A 17,650-nucleotide genomic window follows, 5' to 3' on the forward strand; every position below is an offset into this window, starting at 1 on the left:
AGAATTCAGTGAACCACGTTGCACCTCACAGTGACTATTCATCTGTTAAACTAATTACCAGAGAAGAGAACGTTAGGGCTGGTGTTAAATTGATGGATTAATACATCAGTAAATTTGGCTATGATTCTAATCCACGTGGCTTTCTTTACCCCCATGTTTTTGATACCTTCCTACCTTCCATAAATGCATGTTTTTCTTTAATAATCATTGACATAAATTACAACTGCTTTGATGTTTTTTTCCCCGTGCATATTTACAAGCCTCTCAAACCAATGACCTGTATTTCTGTAACAAGATCAATATATCTGAATCACATTAGACTTGTGCTGTGAATGCCTTTAGAGCAATAAACTGTGGCTTAAAGAGGGCTTTAAAAGTTTGATGAATGAATGTCTTACTTTCTAAACTTAATTTTTCTCCCTAAATATTTTTGCAGGCTAGAAATAGTGTTTTAAACCCATCTTGTAGTTTAGAAACAAATGTAAATTGTGCACCTCTCTAATATATTTTATATAGAGCAACACTTCAGGTTAAATTAACCAGAAATGCATCAATAGACAAAAATGAGTAGCCCTTTTAGATGTATCATGTTATCTCTCAATTAACTTGTTCCCTACTACGTAATGTTTAATAACTTTGTTAGGTCTGATAAAGTCACATACTTGAATTTTTACCCAAAAATCATATTAACCAAAGTTACATCTACAGTGATGTTATTGCTTTCATAAATAATGGTTAGAATGGGCTCTGGGAGAGCACCACAAGGGAAGGACTTACATTTTCTGTGGGTCTTCCCTGCATACCCACCACAGAGACCTGGTGGTGGGAACATACTTGATTAGTTGAACCTTTAGGTTTCAACCAGGTTAGCAGTTCCTATGCTTGTCAGTGTCTCAGAGTGGGTAAGGGATGACTGACAATGTAGCTGACCAAAAGCGGTTTGACTTGCTCTAAAACATTATTGATGAGGAGACATGTATGCAAAATATTTGAAGCAAGCAATAAAGATGTGAGAACTAAGATGATTTTTTTTGTTTAGTTATTTTTCAAACCAAAAGGGATTGCATGTCAGTTGAGTAGAATTACGTGCTTTCGTCTTTGTAAGAGTAATTTTAGCCTGAAGCATTCCCTTTGTTCTTCCATATGATTTCATGGGTGGATTGATTTTGACTGCAGCATGAGGGCAATGCACTCCATTAATTCTGATTTAGTCTCCTCAGTATGAGTGTTTTGTGTCCTTGCAAGGCCAAAATCACATACTACGGTTGCCCTTAAAAAGTCAACACTTCAGAAAAGTTTTTCATGCCATGAACTTGGAGATAAATGTAGTAATATCTGACACAATGAAAATGGTGGCTGGAATTCCAGGCATCGCTGCCTGGGTTACAGTGCTAAATGTTTTAAATGTTTTCTTTTTAATGGTGACCAATGTACTTGTCAGAGATACTTATCTTCCCTCTCAAAAATGCTAATTTTCTTTTAACTAACAAATGTTTCTCTTTAATCTCCATTTGTCTATTCAACTGCTGATTCTGATGGGGGAATAAAAGCAAAACTTCTAGAAGAATGTAAGTTCCTGTCCACAAAAACTAGGCTGTGTGCTGCTGAAAATTAATACTGATTGTGTTGCGAATTGAATTTGCAGTCCAAAAATGTGTGATTCTGACATTTTGTTGATAATTTGGCTTGCTGTAGCTAGATGTTTTGTGCATGCAGTGTTCAGAAAATACTACTGTACATAAATCAGTGTTCTGATATTTTGAACAAATTAATTGTGTGATTTTTGATTGTGTGCTATCTGAGCATTAAAATCCTTACTCAGTTTCAGCATGAGCAATGTTTTACTACTACTTTCAGGAGTAAATATACTTGATAAAAACAAATTCATTGGAATATAGGTACTTACATACTATTTTACATGTCCGGGTTGGAGATACTTTTTTATCCTTAAAAAACAGTGGATACAGTTATTTAAGTAGATCTAATCTTTTATGGGATCTCCTAACTCAGCTCTAGTGTCATGCTTAATTTAATAAGTTTTAAGTACGGTGCATGGCACAGGAGTGGAGACTCCAGCTCTTTGGTGTGCATCAGATGGAATATCCTGTATGTTGGGCAGCGTTCACGTCATGTCCCTTTTCAGAGTGTGCTTGCTTTTCCCAAGTAAGCATCTGACGTGTACTGACCCTGAGAACTGCCTCTGAGAGGGAAAAGGACTGTCTTCAAAGTGCCTATGTAAAGAAATACACAAAAAGTCATCATCATGTAAAAAAGTTGCCTTCCTCTTTTAAGCACTCTCCTGTCTGCAGTGAAGAAGAGGAGGAAAACCCAGCTCTGCGTGGCCTGCTCTATTCTGCTTAGCTGCTATATCTCATTATGATTCCGTGATCTGATTTTTTTTCCTGGCTGTTTCTTGTGGGTAGGGCTTTACAGACAGGTACCTCTTTCTGTGCAAGAGTACTTAATGTATAACAGTAGGGAAGACTTAAAATAAAAATCCCAGTTTTACAATTTTAACTGGCTAGAGTGAGGCATGAGAACACAGCTAAGTCTAAAGTGGCTAGAAATGACCCCAGAGTACTAGCAAAGTGTATTGCTGGACAGACAATTTACAAGATTTAGACAGGGATGTTAACGGGCATGTTATTAAACTGGTTCCTTTAGGTCACACTAAACTATAAACAGCTGAACAATGTTGAGGAAGACACCTTTCTCACATATCATAACAGGATATTTTTAATGCAAAAATGGGCATAGATAATGGTAACAGATTATAAATTACTTTAAATAGGTAGACACCAACTACTTAAATTCTGTTTTGTGCTACTCATTCTAGAGTACTTGATAAATAATAAATGTTAAATGTTTGTTTATCCTGGGGCAATTCACAAGATTGACTATATTTTTGTGTTTTTTTTAAGGAAAATCAGTGCTAGACTTTTCCTACATGTTTACTCTATTTGGAAACTAGTTACTATTTTTGTCATTTTTTAGAGTCTTTTACTTCTAACACATTTTTTTACTCCTGAAAAGTAGCTCCTAAAAGCATGCTTTGTAGATTAATTCAATATGTTGAGCACAATAAATGTGTGAAAAGTTTATACCCATAGAGAATTTGGAAATACATAAAATGTTTAAAAATACAGGCTATGTATTTTCCTTCTGTGTGGTAAAAAACATTTCATGCGGGTACATGTCTCACAACTGTTCATTCAGGATATGTTGGACTTAGAATTAAAGTGTCCTATGGTTTTGTGAAAATCTGTTGAAATCTGATGTATAGAATGATATCCATTAAACTTTTTGGCCAAGATCTTCATCCGCTGTAAATTGGCATAGCTCAGTTGGAAGTTAGTATAGCTACACTGATTTACAGGAGTAGAGCCCTTCAGCCTGCCAATACAAAGGATACTTTAATCCCACTCTTCTGTCGATGATTTGGTTGCTAATTGCAATTCTGCTTTCTCTGCTTACAAAACTGTCTCACTGATGCTTTGAAAATATTGTTAAATTCCTCTCTGTTTCTTATATTCCATAATGAAGTGTCGCAACCTCCTACGATAACTCAGCAATCTCCAAAAGATTACATTGTTGACCCTCGAGAGAATATTGTAATACAGTGTGAAGCAAAAGGAAAGCCACCTCCTAGGTTAGTAGCATTTTGTTTTGCTTTTGTTGGCCTAACAACATAGGAAAACTAGGAGAAAATGATGTAACTTTTGTAAATTAACAAGTATATGCATATGTGCGTGCTTGCACACGCAGAAACATGCATGCACTCCTACCTTTGTAATTTAAACAGCTACCAGATAGTGGCATAAATTTGACTCTTCTCATCCTTGACATTTAAACTTTTCTATAGTCATCAAGTAACTGTAGTATTTGTTTTCTTCTCAAAGCTCTAACAATAAAATAATACTCAGTTATTACAGGTGCAGATAGGTAAATGCCCATGGAAAGCACTAAGAGGCACACCATACTGTGAACTGGATCACATTCCAGATTTAGGCATAGTGTCTGAGAAGAATGGATATTGAATAAATTCAGAGTAACACTAATAAATGCAAATTTAATGTTTTGTAAATCATTCCGTTTGATGCGGCTCATCTTGAAATACATAAGCATTTTGTTGGAAGTTATGTAATGTCTATCAGTTTTAATGATCAGTAGCCTTGATTTACCAAGTGTATTTACTAGCCTTAAGTTTTGGTTTTGACAGAAATGGTAACCCTGTGTATAGATCAGATTCCTGACCATCTTCCATTTTAAGGCCCTGTTTCAGTATCTTGAAATATTTGAAAACTACTCATTTCAAGATACTGAGTGCCTGCACTGGAAACAGCAGTAGCCGTGATGCATTCTGGCATTGCTAGTAACTGCTTCTGATTGCGGAGACTATAAAGAGAAATGCGCATCTCTGTTCTCAGTAGTGTTATGCTACAACTTGCTTGCAAGGTCAGTCTATAATTGCTCATTCAGACACACACAGAGCTCATTAAATGTATTTCTTCTGAATAAACAGGGTTTTTTCTACATTATTCCTTCTGGTTGCCTTGGGATCATAGTCATTATCATGCTGGGCAGCAGAATGGAGAAGATGGAGATTATCTGTGATACTGTCACTCTTTCTAGAGTTCTGTTAATGGTAGGAGTGCCATAAAGCTGCTGTGTTTACCAGCGTTTTAATTTAGCAGGCACAATGCCATTCTCAAGAGTCTGGGTGTTGACCTGGAGGATCAGGTGATTATCGTGCGTTTTGGGACAACTGTACTGCTTCTGCAGATGTTTCTCTTGAAGGCCTTTTTTGGGTTGGATTTACCTGAGAGACTAAGAGCACTGTCTGTGAGACAGACATAGCTGAGTCATGTGCCAGGGCTCCCTGCTGTACAGCCTCACCTTTCCCATCAAACCTGTGTCTCACTTTGATCCCCTGCTACAGAGGAATTGACAGAATTTAAGTGCAGAATTTTCTAGTGAGTTTTATAAGCTTGTGCCTAGTTTTGCTTGTTTTTAAAGATACGACATCCAAATAATTTATTTCAATAATTAGTCTGGTCCATCGGTCTTGATGACCTGCAGATGCGTATTGGAACTTGAGCTGCTTCAAAGCTCTGAAGTTGAAGATGAACTTTCTCAGCCCGGAGTGTGAATTGTTTGTTAAAACAGGGTAACTTCTTATTGGTGAGAGCAGCTGGCATAAAGGTTTATGGATGTGCTGCTACCTATAGCTTGAGCAGCAGAGATTCTGACTTCCATGTATCTCAAATTCAGGGGTTTGTACCACATTTGTCACCTCTCATTTGAAGCTACATTACAGTTCCCTGTATCCTTCAGCGTTATTGGTAGCAGAGGGTTACAGGAACCCCACGTTCTGCAGCTTCACCCACAAGGTTGTAAGAGACAGGTTTACTATTGGTTCGCTATGCACACTAGTCCTCCCAAAAACACTGCAGTGTGGTGCAGTGCTGCTGATCAGGACCAGTTCTTCTGCTTTCCCCCACCACAAAGTGCAAACAGCATGTCCAGTCTTGCCCTCCTACTGCAGAAGGTCAGCGCACAATTTGAGTCACTTAAAATTTGAGCTTTTCTAATACTGTATATGTTTATACTTGTAGGAAGCATTCTAAACAGTAAGTATGTATAGTGTTTGTGTTTAAGATTATGAAGCTGAATGTAGCAAGTAGGAAAACTGCTGTTCACAACATTTGAACCTGTGAGCGCTCAGCACATCACAGGCGTGAGTCTAGCTCTCTGTAACTATACTTTTGGCCATTAACAAAGCATAAGTAAGAAATCGGTGTTTACGGTAGTATAAGTTGCAGACTGTGAATCTCTGCTTTTTTACTTTTTTTTTATGAGTTCTAATAGTCTTCATTTTTAGTGACTACTTTGGAAAAGATCTCTTGCTTTGAGTAACACCAGTATAAATTTACTAGATCAATTATGGGCTATCAGACTGCAAAATTTCATTTAAAGAATCATGGTTGTTTGCGTTAGAGAAGTGAAAAGAAATCAAACTAACCACACAGTCTTTAATTCACTTGCATAACTTTAAAATGGCCAAACCAATTAAAAGAAATGGTCTCCTGCTGGGACCTGAGATGACACATTTCAGCCCAGAGCAAGTTTTTAAAGGCAGGTTTATAAACCCTTTCAACAATAGGTTTTATAATGGAAATGCTAATGCAGCTTTAGCAGTATCAGTTCTTGCAGATGTTACTGCATCATTTTTAGTAGAAAGAAAATCAGTTCTTTTCCATATATGATTAACTTCAGAATCTTTTAATGTTTTTTTTTTTAAATACTAACTTTGAAACGTCTCCTGTTAACAAATTCAGCCAAGCCTTTTATCTTAAAGTATTGCCAGATTTTTTATATTAAAAAGTGCTCTATTACTTTATCAGTTAATTTAGTTTGGGAACAAGTCTTACTTATCTGCTAAAGAAAAATACCATGTATTATTGAAAATTACTTTTTTCTTCTTTCTCTCCATACAATCTACAAAGGCAACTGAAGAAGGAACTTTTCGTTTTGTTTTTATTATTTTAGCTTCTCCTGGACACGCAATGGAACTCATTTTGATATAGATAAAGATGCACAGGTAACAATGAAACCAAATTCAGGAACCCTTGTCATAAATATTATGAATGGTGGGAAGGCAGAAGCATATGAAGGAGTATACCAGTGTACAGCAAGGAATGAACGAGGAGCAGCCATTTCCAACAATATTGTTATAAGGCCTTCTAGTAAGTGAAGCTCTTAATGTTCATAAAATGTGAAACACTTCGGTTTGCTTATTTTCTTATGAATGTTTCACTTTTTTTTTCCCTATCTTAAAAATTTAATCATCAAAGTGATCACATCAGAAAGTATTGTATAGTTTCTGATTTTCAGATTTAATAATGTATTGCATTTTGTCTCCAATATTCCTTAGAAAATTTAATAACCAAAATGCTTTCCTGATTTTTTTTTTTTTTTTAATATCTGGATGACCTATCATGTTTAAAATTGGGTTGTATATATGATGCTACAGTTAGAATAAAATGTTTAAATCCTTAATGAACATTGATGAGGATAATTTTTATTCTCTTTCTGATGCATGTATTCCATAGTTTTTATAATAGCTTTAATACAGAACAGATTGGGACCAAAAAGAAGATAAAGCTAAAAGATTTCGATTAATGGTAGGCTGTTTCTACAGCTTTTTATGTGATTTTTATCTCAGATCAGTTTTTCAAACTTCTCAGCTTAAAAGTGCTGTTCTCACATCTTTTAATAATACTGTGTGCATATAATACTGTTTCAGGAGGGTCTACCTTGTTTTCTAATTTGGTGCATCACTTTTTTTTTCTTTTCTTTTTTTTTGCATTATCGTAGTTTAAACTTTCCAAGATACTGTTATAGAACCTTTAGTGAGCAGCCAAAATAATTTGAAGCAGTTGATTATACTTTCAGCAAATCATTGCTGTAAAAATGTTTTAAAGAAAACCTACTTTTCTCCCAAGAAAACATAAAAAAGAACAAAAATTAAATCTTTAGTAAACATGATAGGACTTAACATTCTGATGCATGTAGTTCTTCTGTTTTTCTGGAATATTATGTGCATTTCTTCCTTAAATTCTGGAATTTTTGTCAAGCCATAGTTTGTATGTGTGTTAAAATTACTTTCTGTAGGATCCCCTTTGTGGACGAAAGAAAAACTAGAACCAAATCAGGTTCGAGAAGGTGATTCACTAGTACTACACTGCAGACCTCCTGTTGGCTTACCACCACCTATAATATTTTGGATGGATAATGGTGAGTTTGTTTTTTATGCAGAATTAGTTTACTTTTTGCAATTTTTCTACATAGTTGATCATTGCTTACCAAGACCACAGATGGTGGAGTTTCCCTCTAAGTTAAAATTCAAGGAATTTTCATTTCTGTAGAGACAAAGAAAAAGCAGACATGCAGCCCAAAAGCATGAAGCCAAAAGCAGCTGGAGATCTTAATGTAAGTTGTAGATTAACGCACTGGGGAAGAATGGGAAGACAAGGGAGCTCGAGAGGAAACTTAGAAAGGTCTATATATTTACAAACCCACAAACAGCATAATCGAACGAATGTGGAGTCTGCAGATCATAATAGTGGAGTGTGTATTATAATTGAGATAAATGTGTTCTTGTTTTCCCTTAGCTTTCCAAAGGCTGCCTCAAAGTGAAAGAGTTTCCCAAGGTCTAAATGGAGACCTTTATTTTTCTAATGTACAACCAGAAGATACCCGGGAGGACTATATCTGCTATGCAAGATTTAATCATACACAAACTATACAGCAGAAACAACCCATTTCTGTAAAAGTCTTTTCAAGTAGGTACTGCATTACCTAATTACATAGTTACATAGTATTTATCCAGAATTCTCAAGTTAATTGCCAAAGTTAAGTAGTGTTATGCTAGGGAATTTTGTCATTTTAATTCTGAATAAGAAATTACATCACTGTATAAACTTAAAACGTAATCTCCAGTGTTCCTGACATATAATTAATTTTAAAAGCTGTCATTTTATCAGGCTTTGTCTTTTGAAAAAATGTTTTGTAAGATTTGAAATATTGAAAAAAATACAGTGTAAAAAATAATAGTTTTAAAATGGTTTACATGTCCAAGAATATAAAGTTATTATGATTATTGTAACTATTGAAACAAATTAATCAATCATTTGATTAACTCACCGCGGCCATATCATCACCTTTTGATTCCCAGTACTTTGATTTATCCCTCTTGTATGCATTCTTCATGATATTCTGTTTATTTCAGTGGATTCATTGAATGACACTATAGCTGCTAATTTGAGTGACACTGATATTTATGGTGGTGAGTTACACTGGTCCCCACTGATACTCCCTGTTTCACAGTAGCATTTAGTTAACTAACTTCACCTCCATGGCTACTTAACCTTTTGCTCCCTTTTCAGTTTCTAATCAAGGTATCTATTAGTGCTGGTGATAATACATGCTTTAGAAAGGGACTGCACAGTGTCATCCTTTCAAATATTTAATGTTTCAATGTTGTTGTAACATATGGCTCAAAAAATACAAACTCTTATAATAAATGACTCCTTTCACACTGGGGCAGATTTTAAAAATTGTCTATTTGATTGCTTCTATACTGTGTTGTTTTTTTATATTTTTCCTCCAATTTAACTAGTAGTTTGATATGTTCATTATCACTAGGACTATTCAATATCACATGCTGCATAATAAATAACAACAATTAAGCATTTAACAGATGCACGTCACATTTAATAGTTTATTGAATGTACTATTCATTTTTAACGTATTTCATAAGTGTAAAATCTAAACATTTTAATACTATCTGTATAAATAACTTTGTAGGGGAAAGATGAGTTTTGTTTGTCTGGTGTTTAAGCTGATCTTTACATTAATCTATGTTGAATGGTCTTTTGTACATTGTGAATTAAATCCTCCCAAACAGGTATATGTGTGTTTAGTGAGGCTGACTTTGGAGCAACACTGATACTTGTAACACTTGAGGTTCTAGACTCTCCACTTGATATTGTGTGAGATAGAAAATACATGATATTTATTCTATTTTTGTCTTTTTCCTTGTCAAATGAGGCTTTTTACATATTGCGCCATAACTTAATGGGAATCTAAAATAAAACAGGGACACAGAATTTTTTTCATTCTCTGCATAAAAATAAGATGTCATTCAGGAACAAACAAGAAATATGTATCTGAACACAGAATGATATATTAGCTGCAATTAGTGAGGAAAACACCATTCGGTTGGCTCACAACTCAGAAATACCGGAGGTAACTCTTCTGAATTTTCACAGTCTTGCAAAATGAGTCAGTGGTCCTTAGCAGCGCCAAAACTGGGTAGATTAGTTATTGCCTGTGACTATCAACTGTTTTCTTCACTCTAGACCACCCTTTTCTCCCAACTTTAAGTTGTTCGTGTACTAGTTTTTAAGGAATTCATAGCACATACTGTATTAAAATTAAGTGTTCTATTTATGTTAATCTATCAGTAAATCCTGTACCCTAATAAACCAAGAGTTTATTACGTTTCTCCTCACATTTTTAAAAAATACAATGATTTACTGTAATGATTCAGACTGCTACTCCACTTTAGAGCAATTTAATCCTCTATTTTAAAATTGCTATAAAAGAACATTAGGGTATTTACAGAAAGCACTCTATTATTACAGAAAGCACTCTTATTCTGACTTCCATGAAGGCACATGAAATATCATAATACTTCAAAAGCCAACAGAGTATAATGTCAGAAATGGGTCTTATATTTATAGCTCTCTGTTTACTGTGGTTATTTCTTGTGAGTTAGTCAATGGTTCTTTATTACCAGACTGGGGAACAGCTTGAATTAAAGTTAAATATATAGTAAGAGGAGAATACAAAGCTTAGCTTCTGAAAAGACGCCTCATGTTGTCTAGAAAATATTGAACAAAGCATATTGTGAAGTGGAATGTACCTTTTATCCCCTTAAATACAATAACTTTGCTTTATTTGTGTTTTGATGGAAGCCCAGAAATTTTTGGTAACTTTCAGGCTTGCACTATGACTCACATCAGTGACCTCTTACTCCCTGTAATAGTTCTGCTGAAGTGAATAGGGGCTGCTTAGGATTAAGGCTCAGCATTTATCCATCAGGCTGCATGGTTGCCTATGTAAAAACTATGTATCAATTGGTCCCATCTTTAATAATAACATTTTTCATGTTCAAAATTATAGCATTTAACAGGTTGAGATATGATTATGTTATGTCTGTCAAAAACCTGATTTGTTGAACTGCGTAGTTGTGTGTAACAATGATTTTTAATTAAATGGCCAATGTGCAGCAAAATCTCTGTCCACAATGTGAGAATGGATGTATGCATTTGATCACTATTTAAATAAATAAATAAATATTAAAATAAAATTTAGAAATTAATTATTTTTTTTTTTTTCTTGTTCCAGCCAAGCCAGTTACAGAGAGGCAACCGATTCTTCTAACACCAACAGGTAGCACAAGTACCAAAGTGGAACTCAGAGGAAATGTGCTTTTGTTGGAGTGCATTGCAGCAGGATTGTGAGTTACTTTTTAGACAGTGTTTTTCTAAATAAAAACACAGAAACAGAGGGAAATATTTCAGAGATGCTTAAAATGTTACCACTGTATAAGCTTAGGTATTTCAGAGAAACAGAAATGTAAAATGGAAAGAGCTCTTTTAAGGAAGTCCACCATTTACTTGGGCATCAGCAGATTTTAAAACTGACTATGAACATAAGTATTATGGCCTCTGCCTTCTCATATCCCCAAACCCTCTGCACAGGATTCAGGTTATACCATTGTACACAAGCAAGAAACGCCATAGGGTAACCTTGGACACACATCTGCAGAATTGCACTCAGGAATCGAGCTTCTGTTTTTTTCCTAAATTTACAATCAGGCTTTCAAATTATATAAAAATAGGTAAGAATCTGCTGGTCTAATCTGACAATGCTGCTCACATATGCTAATAATTACTTAGTAGATCAGCTAGGTGGGAGTTGTTAGAACATACCTTCACCTCCTTACATCCAATTTGTCATTGTAGTTGAGTGTAATTGGTACTTGTTACTTCGATGTAATGCAAGTTTGCTTCTGCTGGTTGTTGTGCAAGTAGAAAATGACTAAAGAGCAATTTAACTTCATGAACTAGTTTGATCTTAAATCAATTTCATTCTCAGGAAGAACACTGAGAATAGATTGGTTAGTGCAGAAGTGGAAAATCTTTAGTACCTATTTCAGGAACGGTAAATGTGTTTACAGTGCACAAAAGCATATAATGCAGAGTGCTCTGAGGTAGCCACGAGGAAAGCCAAAAACTGCAAATGATGCAGCACAGCATCATGCACATGTATTCATTTCCATAAGCTCCATAGGGCACGCTCATGCACAGCGTTGACACAGCTTGATACAAGCATCAGTGCTGTTTCTGTCTCAGCTGTGGTCTGCTCAGGTGTCTGCATCAGCACCACTAGCAAAACCACACCTATGAGTGGGAGTAGCATCAGCTTGGGTAGTCTTCATCTGCAATATAGTTACATGCTTTTTGACAGCCCTGCAATAAAAGTATTCAGTGATCCAAACTCCAGTAAAATGGCTGGATAAAAACGGGGGAAAAAATAGAACATTATACATTATATGGCTTCGTGTCTTTAGCGGTCATGTAATTTTTTTAAAGAAATAATTAAATGAGGGAAGCTTACATAGTTGTCCACAAAGGACCAGATTCAGATTTTGTTTAAAACAACTATTCCTAATTACTGATACTATAATTAAAAGTCAACTTTGCTAGGTGTCTCTGTTATAAAATATATGATATTAGACTGCTAAGGGAATATTTGCCTTGAGTCATTACTATTTGAGACAGGACATTCTACTCGGTAAGCAACACCTTGTAATTTCTTGTAATATTAAACGTATATCTCCATGTGTTTGGACAACTTTCAACTTCAGTGGACAACATGGGGCATAGCCAAGATTTAAACATGGTGCAGTCACAAGTAGCTATACTTGACTCAGCACTGATGTTTTTTTCTTGATTTCTCATAGGAAATATTTCTGTCTCCTTATAGCTCTGCTGTAAAATTTATGATGTTCATGAAGCATTAGGATATTGCTCAAATGAAAGACAATTAAAACTTGTCATTATCTGGAAACTACCTTTTAAAGCACCATGAGCACCAATTTAATAGTATAAGTGCAATAAGATTTGAAATACACTTGTATTCATTTCTTAACCATCAGGGTTTTTAGATTAATCAGCAGACAAATGTATTCTGTAATTATAAAGCCTATGAACAGATGGCCATTGACAGTGTTGTTAGTGAGGCTTGTCATTTCCTAGAAACAAATGCTGGCATATTTTGCACATTTGCTGGACATGCCCCAAAATCTGGGTAAAGGCTCTTAAAATAATTACTTGTAAAATATATGTTCAAAAAATTAATGTACTGAACTCTCGTCTTCCTTTTCTCCAGTCCCTAAATTTGATCTGTGCTTTTGCTTCTCCAGACCCACACCAGTAATCCGCTGGATTAAAGAGGGTGGGGAACTGCCAGCCAACAGAACATTTTTTGAAAACTTTAAGAAAACTCTCAAGATTATAGATGTTTCTGAAGCTGACTCTGGGAACTACAAATGTATAGCAAGAAATATATTAGGTTCTGCTCATCATGTCATTTCAGTAACTGTGAAAGGTAATACTAAAATAATCCTTAATGTAATATTGTCAGTGTCCAGAATGCAAGATTGAAGTAAGCTTTCTAGGATAAAATATAGCTGAAAGGATGAGTGATAATGGTAAAAAAAAAACCTCAAACCCCTGAGGAAATGATCATTAAACTGACTGAATTCTACCACTGGAAGGATTTTAATATCTCTAATCTCTTTTCGGTTTTTTAGTATGTTATTTTATAAAGCAACAGGCTAAATTGAGACTGTACTGTAAAAGTAGTAAAAATTTCTTAGCTTGTACCAGGGGTACATTTATTTTAGATCCTTTGATCAGCTGTCATTAGACTGCTTCTTTCCCTTGTTTTTGTACCTTCCTCCCCATCTCTCTTCTTCACCTCCTTCTTATTTTCTGCATCTTTTCTGCTCTCCATTCATATGGCTCAGATTCTTTCTCTTCTCTATTTTACTATTTGTCTTACGGTCTTATATTCTTCTTCCTTTTTCTCTCGTAATTGACATTTCTGGTTTTCTATCTTCTTCATGTTTTTTACCCAAGATGATGTCTTACTACTTCTAAAAATACTTACAGTATGTTTGTCCAAATAGGAATTGCAAGGATGTGTTGAATACCATGAAACAAAAAAACTGGAATGACAGCTAATTAGTCATTGAAATAATCAACTGTAGTGCTTACTTTGCATGCTAAATAGCCATTTATTTTATTGTAGACCAGCACCATTTTATGATCACATTCAACCTCCTTTTTAAGAGCAGAAGTTTAATTTTCTGTCTGCATCTGTCCATCAATCCGAAATCTGAAATTTAATTGCAAGGTGTGATAACATATGCTATTTGTGGTTATTTATTGTAAAAGAGATGGAGACATAGATTAATATCTTTTGATAAGGACAGTGTTCCATCCATTTTGATCTCTGTGTGTTTTCAGCTGTCTCAGGTAAACGTCTGGCCCCACTGCAATCACCCGTTGAATTCAGCGAGACTGAGGATTTTGCCATTTCTAAATTTCACCCTTGACATGAAATATTTTTATGTAATCAAACCTAAATTAATTTCTAACAGCCGAACTACTGTGAGCATGGATATCTCTGAAATTAATCAAAAGACCACTCTAGTCTCTGCAGATGCCATACTCAGATAAATCTTGCTTTCTTTAGGAAAGGCAGATTAGATTCAAAGCAGACAACCCTAAATGAAACAAAGAACCTCTTGTTGCTTATCTTAGAATTTCAGTGCAGCGGGTAGCCAATAGCTCAGTTTAGCCAAAGTATAATCTGCCAGTTAATCATTGAGTATCACATATATATATATCTTTATCTATATGTATATATAAAAAAAATTAACCATGTAAGTCTATATCTATACATAACTTGTTTAAATTATCTTCTGGTTACCATGACTGTGCCTTACGATTTTCTGTACATAATTTTGGAAAACAATTGCTGTGTTTCTCTTCCTAACCCCAGCTGCCCCATACTGGATAACAGCACCCAGAAACTTGGTCTTGTCTCCTGGAGAAGATGGGACATTGATCTGCAGAGCTAATGGCAACCCAAAGCCTAATATAAGCTGGTTAGCAAATGGCGTTCCCATAGCAAGTAAGATTCTTAATTACCTTACAGAAGGATGAGTAAGAGAATATGGGGAGTATCAGGATGTTTTTTTCAAATATAAATGAAAAGCATGTGTTTGAGTAGTTTTTGCCTGACAGGTAATACTAAATTATAAATGAGGTGATAAAAATACTGTGGTTCATAAAAGTGGAACAACAAAATGTGCCTCTAATGTGCTTGAAAGCACTAAAATTTGTGACTGTACTTCTGGTTATTCTGTCTGGTGTTCTGCTGGTAGTATCCTTGTGGAGATGGGGCCATAGTAACAAAGCTGCGTTGTGCCCCTTTTACAGGGTTATTGCTGGGGTGTAATTTTTACCATTGTGTTGCTGTGGCAGTCGTGTTTGCTAGATCTCTCCTTTGCCACCCCACTGCAACACTAATTTTGTCTAGGAATCATAAAGGTGACATAAAAAGTCAAGTCCTCACATCTGTGGATGTACAGAGCACTTTTGCAGGATTTGCAGCTTAGAGTATGTTTGAGCCTTCCAGCCTTCAGCACTAAAAAGCAGCAGCAGCAAAACTGACTGAATGCGTCAGCAAGTGCCTGGCGAACAGCTTGTGCCAAGTAGGTGTCAAAGAAAAGGAACCCCTAAGGCAGTGAAACAGCTGTTTCTGTGTGCATGGGTAAGAAAAGCAACCCTGAATTGGTGACTGAGTCACTTAATTGTTGCAGTGTTATGACTGGCAACGCTGTATGACAGACACAAGATAGCGGCTATATATAGCACAACTTGGGAAGAACTTGCTGGAGGACACTGCGGTGTGTTGTCACTTGGGTTTGCGCTCGGCATAGCCTGTACCGTAAAATCACACTTGGTTCTTCTACCTTTATCCTTCCTCTTTCACAAAACGATCTTATAGAAACAGACAATCTACCCTGTTGGCTCGTGAGAGATAATGTGCTCTAAAATATTGGTCTGTGCTGACCTATTGAAAGTATGACAGCGTAACTTTCAGGAGTTTCAGGAGATGTTTAAGTCTGTTGATGAAGTAAATGTCATGGAGTTTGGGACATGGAGGAGAATTCTCTACAGTGAGAATCTAGGAAATAGCAACAGGTAAATGAGAACCCTCATTAGATATATTAAAAATATTTGGGATACAAGAGAGATTAAACTGAACTGGAGGGAAAAATATGCAACTTTGGGGGGGAAAGCAAGGGTATATATTGAAACAGATAGAAATATTTAGCAAAGAACCTCTTTCAGGAATCCTAATTAAATGTAAGTTGAGATCTCTAGCCTGAGATTTAAAATGAGAAGTTTCCATTGGTTAAATAAGTTATGTAAGTTATGACATTAACCACCTTATCAAACAGTGGTTTTGCAGGAAAACAGGAAAATATCAATGTAATTTTGTATTGTGTATATTGTATGTAAATATATCATAATGCATGTCTGATAATCAAAGTTTGGTACCTGTCCTGCTCTTTCCTTTCTGGGTTTTTGGTGGTTTCATATTCCTTACTATTTTCTATATAGTTACCATTAACTTTTTTTTTGTTTGTTCTGAGGACATTTTTATCCTGCTGTCCTGATAGTTTAACTCTTCTTTTCAGGCCTCCTGACTAGTAAAATCTTTTTCACCTGGCTATGAGATTCACCTTTGCCTCACACTGCTTTCTTGTCAAAGCTGTAGGACATGCTGTTCAAATGACAGACAAGTACGTTTTCCAGAAAAGCAATGATGTGTTCTGCATTCTTGCAGGATAGCAGTAAAACATTAAGAAACAGAGAGTTTTCAGAAGCAGCTGCAGGATGCCACCGAATTTCCCAAATACAACGGCAGCATATATTGGCTGGCTGGCCTTGAGGAATCAGTACACGGAGTATTATAGAAGGGGACTCAGTAAAAATTAAGAAACTTTAATTAAATTAGCCACTCAACCTCAGGAGGGGGGAAAAAAAGAAAAGAACACAGGAAATAAAGAACTGGGTAGCTCAGCCTTATGTTAAAGGTCACTTTCACTGCTGAGAAAAGCTGAAGTTTTTTCCACCTGAAGTATTTAAGTGCAAGTTGATTGGATGCTCCAGTGCACTGAGTCTGTCAGGGCATCTAAGAAAGAGAAGCATCACGATCACAGAAAGTACAGTTCTTAAGATTCTTGTGATTTTGTATTATTCTGAGTTATCAAAAGCTGATCTGGAAACAACCAAGTATAGTGTGCCTTTTTGTTCTCTTGTTACTAAATTGTAGAATTGAGCCCCTCTTCTTCCAACTGAATGATTAGTAAATCACTGTAAAAGGAAGCTAAAGCAGCTGTTTCAGCTTCAGGGCAGTGCTGAGAGAGCTACACCCATGGCAGGATTTCAAAGAAAAAGAGCTACATTTGAATTTCAAAGCCCTGCTGTCATCATATATCCCACAATGTGCCTCCTGTGGCCCAGTAATCTGTTTGCAATACTTTAATTTTCTATTGGAAAGCACAACTGGGAGATGCTTAATTCTTCCGGTTTTGTTTTTCCATAATAGAGTCAGACAAGGAAGGGGGAATGTTGAAGAAAGAATCATTCGTCCATATCTCAGTCAAAGGGTAAGGCTTAAATACCAATAGGGAAAAGGGAAGAACAAAGAAAAAGGTAGTGTGTCTTAAGGACCTATGAAAAAAAATTTGCCATGGTGTAAATTTTGATCCAGATTATATTAATCAGAGTAAAAAGATACTTTTAAAGAAGATTTTAGGTTTCTTTGAAATATTTTAATTAATTTTCTTCAACAATAACGCTTAAAAGAAAAACTCCAGCATGTCTGAAAAGAAAGCTGCTTCAGACATGCTGGAGTGATAAGGACCTAACCT

At 35.6% G+C, this 17,650-nt stretch overlaps 1 protein-coding gene across 25 annotated transcripts in view; it reads left to right on the forward strand.

The window, feature by feature from the left end:
* The window catches only part of NRCAM (neuronal cell adhesion molecule), a 166,543-nt gene that overhangs the window by 94,738 nt on the left and 54,155 nt on the right, over window positions 1-17,650 (forward strand). For 14 of the 25 annotated variants that reach the window (XM_076331210.1, XM_076331191.1, XM_076331072.1 and 11 more), the window contains 9 exons: window positions 1,551-1,568; window positions 3,544-3,649; window positions 6,550-6,746; window positions 7,675-7,797; window positions 8,175-8,345; window positions 8,792-8,848; window positions 10,975-11,086; window positions 13,058-13,242; window positions 14,704-14,835. In XM_076331210.1, the coding sequence (XP_076187325.1) occupies window positions 1,551-1,568; window positions 3,544-3,649; window positions 6,550-6,746; window positions 7,675-7,797; window positions 8,175-8,345; window positions 8,792-8,848; window positions 10,975-11,086; window positions 13,058-13,242; window positions 14,704-14,835 (1,101 nt within the window). The remainder of the gene's footprint in view (window positions 1-1,550; window positions 1,569-3,543; window positions 3,650-6,549; window positions 6,747-7,674; window positions 7,798-8,174; window positions 8,346-8,791; window positions 8,849-10,974; window positions 11,087-13,057; window positions 13,243-14,703; window positions 14,836-17,650) is intronic. The other 11 variants (XM_076331220.1, XM_076331126.1, XM_076331258.1 and 8 more) reach the window with 3 other exon arrangements.

The sequence above is a fragment of the Aptenodytes patagonicus genome, chromosome 1 (assembly GCF_965638725.1).
Source record: "Aptenodytes patagonicus chromosome 1, bAptPat1.pri.cur, whole genome shotgun sequence".
NCBI lineage: Eukaryota > Metazoa > Chordata > Aves > Sphenisciformes > Spheniscidae > Aptenodytes > Aptenodytes patagonicus.